This window comes from Drosophila serrata, unplaced genomic scaffold (assembly GCF_035046125.1).
Source record: "Drosophila serrata isolate PLE 108 unplaced genomic scaffold, ASM3504612v1 contig_300, whole genome shotgun sequence".
In the NCBI taxonomy this organism is placed as follows: Eukaryota; Metazoa; Arthropoda; class Insecta; order Diptera; family Drosophilidae; genus Drosophila; species Drosophila serrata.
In genome coordinates, this window is record NW_028257198.1 from 39492 (window position 1) to 42254 (window position 2763).

At 44.6% G+C, this 2763-nt stretch overlaps 1 protein-coding gene across 2 annotated transcripts; it reads left to right on the top strand.

Moving 5' to 3' along the window:
• Positions 1–532: 532 nt before the first annotated feature.
• Positions 533–1779, top strand: LOC147643035 (uncharacterized). 2 transcript variants are annotated; one of them, XR_015272653.1, is made up of 3 exons: positions 533–846; positions 963–1075; positions 1218–1779. XR_015272653.1 is itself a non-coding variant. In XM_086837125.1 (2 exons), the coding sequence occupies exons 1-2, from the start codon at positions 556–558 to the stop codon at positions 1014–1016; spliced, it is 345 nt and encodes a 114-aa protein (XP_086693251.1). In that variant the 5' UTR covers positions 533–555; the 3' UTR covers positions 1017–1202. The 2 variants fall into 2 exon arrangements, 1 of the variants encoding a protein (XP_086693251.1); XM_086837125.1 differs by lacking the exon at positions 1218–1779 and having other exon boundaries at positions 963–1202.
• The last annotated feature ends 984 nt before the right edge of the window (positions 1780–2763 follow it).

Sequence of the window (2763 nt, forward strand, 5' to 3'; positions counted from 1 at the left end):
GTTCGTGCGTTAGTTATTATTGCTTAAGGGTGGCAAATTCGTTGTCTTCCCATAAACATTTTGGTGACCCCGACGTGATTCTTTGACTCGGATCCTGCAACCCGGTGTTCACTGTTAAATATTGTTTAGACAAATCGCATTGCTTCGCTGTCGCTTACTGGCATTCGGTCATAAGCACACAAGCAAACTCACACATATACCTTGTACATAACAAGTTGAGTGCATATAGCCGCCCGCTGTTTTTCGGTTACATCGCGCTGTTGAAACAAAGCTGTGATGTGCCAAACCTTATATACAAAGGTGGTTCGCGCTTAAGCGTCGTAAATAGCGCCTATTGAACATATGTATACATATGCATATATAGCAAAGACGCGCGTGTGCCAAAACTCCGCTGTTGCGAGGCAGACAATTGCAACAACAACATTGTCGAGGTTCCGTTGCATCTCGGTGATGCTGATTAACTTCTAACTTTGCGCGGTGAAGACTAAACGGGTTCATACATACCGAAGCGGTCAGACATTTTTCTTTTAATTCTTTTCGCTTGAGAAAGTAAAAATGTCCAATACGGAAAACTCGGTTCAGCATCAAAATGAGCCGCCAAGTGAAGTGGACTTCTACCGAGCCAAAGTCCAATCCCTTTTGCGGCAATTGAGCTCGATGAATTATTATATAAGCCCGGAGACTGTAGATCAGTTTGATGAAGCTGATTTACTGGCGCGACTGGAGTGGATTAATTCCATAAACCTGGCCTTTAATTCCGCACAGACTTCGCTGGAAATATTGGACTTTTCTGAGATAGCAAGCGACCATCGGATCGAATTCTCCACGGCGTTCATGGATGTGAAGGTAAAGATAAATCGAGGTTTAGAGGCGCTTCGCAAATCGCAATTGCCGGCTGCAACCGCTGCAAATTCAACATCCATAGACATTATTAATCATCCGGATATTTCTTTCTGATCTAGGAAGCCTCGGTTGCCAATTTTGGAGATAGCTCGGTTCCATGGATCCTATTCTGATTGGCCGGATTTTATTGCGACGTTCTCCACGGTCATCTGAAATGATGAAGAGCTAAGTGGTATTAAAAAATTACAATAAAGTCAAGTTTAGGCGGCGTGGCTCTAGAGACCATACGTTCGCTTGAGCCCTCGAATGCCAATTATAGAAAGGCTTTGGACTTACTCAAAAATCGCTTCGATAATAAAGTTATACATTTTCAGGCACACGTACAGGCAATATTTGGGTCAAAGGGTGTCGAGAAGGGATCAGCCAAGGGTCTTCGGGAGTTAAGCGATTGCATTAATTCGCATCTGCGAGCAATCCGTATCCTGGCCACTACGCAACAAATCTTGGACGGATCGCTGATTCACATCGTCGCACGGAAGCTCGATCAGAGGACGCGGGAAAAATGGGAGGAGGATTTGTCCATCAACAACCTAGCTACGTGGGATTCTATGGAGTCGTTCTTGCAGAGAAGGTGTATGATGATGGAAAATTCGGACTTGCCGGCGTCGCAGCTAAACTTCATAACTTCTCGCCTAGCAAACAATCTACATTTGAATTATCGAAAATCGCATACCCTAGTCTTTGGGATTGGGAAATCCTCTTTGAATTCCGATAAGGCAGTCGACATTGTAGCGCAATCCCGGGATGCAGGCTATCGTGCCTAATTCTCCGCGGTTGTAACGAACAGTATCACTGATTATCAGCCTCATTTCAACATAAAAGCCACATCATTGAAAATTCCGCAAAATATATCGCTCGCTGAGCCTTACCTCAATCGATCAGATCGAATATATCTTATAATTGGTGCTGGACTCTTTTTTGAAATAATGGCTACGGGGCAAATTCATTTGGATAGCGCGTTGCCAACACTCTAGAACACCAAACTTGGTTGCACCTTGTCTGGAGGGCTGCCAAATGCGTCAAATCATAAGTCTATCCTAGCTGCCATCGTCAAGGATCCTAGTCATCATACTGATGATTACACACTTGCTGCCGTAGTAAAGCCAGCTGCCTTCTTGGCTATAAGAGCAATGCATCAGCTCTCTTATGAGAAAGTGAAATCATTCGCAGTTGGAGCAAAAATTGTTCGTAGGGATTTCTATGTGAATGATTTAATTTCTGGTGGTGATTTCCAATCCGCAAATGGTGTTCGAATGATGCAGGAACCCTCGAAGGGGAGTCTGACTGCGACAGGGAACAGTTCATAAAATTCCACGATGGATCGGACATCGCCGAGGCCGTGAGATTGGCCTGGCATCCGGCGTCTTATAGCGTAAGGAGCGTGTTTATATTTGCGATCGGAGGTTAATTGAGAATTAAAAGTGCATCTGTTTTGTGTCAAGTCGAGAGTATCTCCCTTGAAGGCCTTGACAGTCCCAAGATTGAAACTCTCAGCAGCACTATTATTGGCTGAGCTTATCGTAAACATCAAGGAAAGTATAGATTTCGACTGCGCATTTCAGTGCTGGTCTGACTTATTTATTGTGTTGGCATGGATTCGCCAGTCCCGAGGGACTTCAAGGTATTTGTGTCAAACAGAATCGTGAAAATACAGGAGATGACGAAAGACATGACTTGGCATCACGTTCCGACAAATTTAAACCTGGCAGATGTCGTGTCGCGAGGATCTACCCCAAGAGAATTGCTGGATCATTCCCTTTGGGCTAACGGATCTTCTTTCCTTCGTCAAAGCTCGTCGAGTTGTCCCTCTCTGCTGGAGCCATTTAAGGATATTCCAGAGCGTCGTTTAGCAACTTTAAT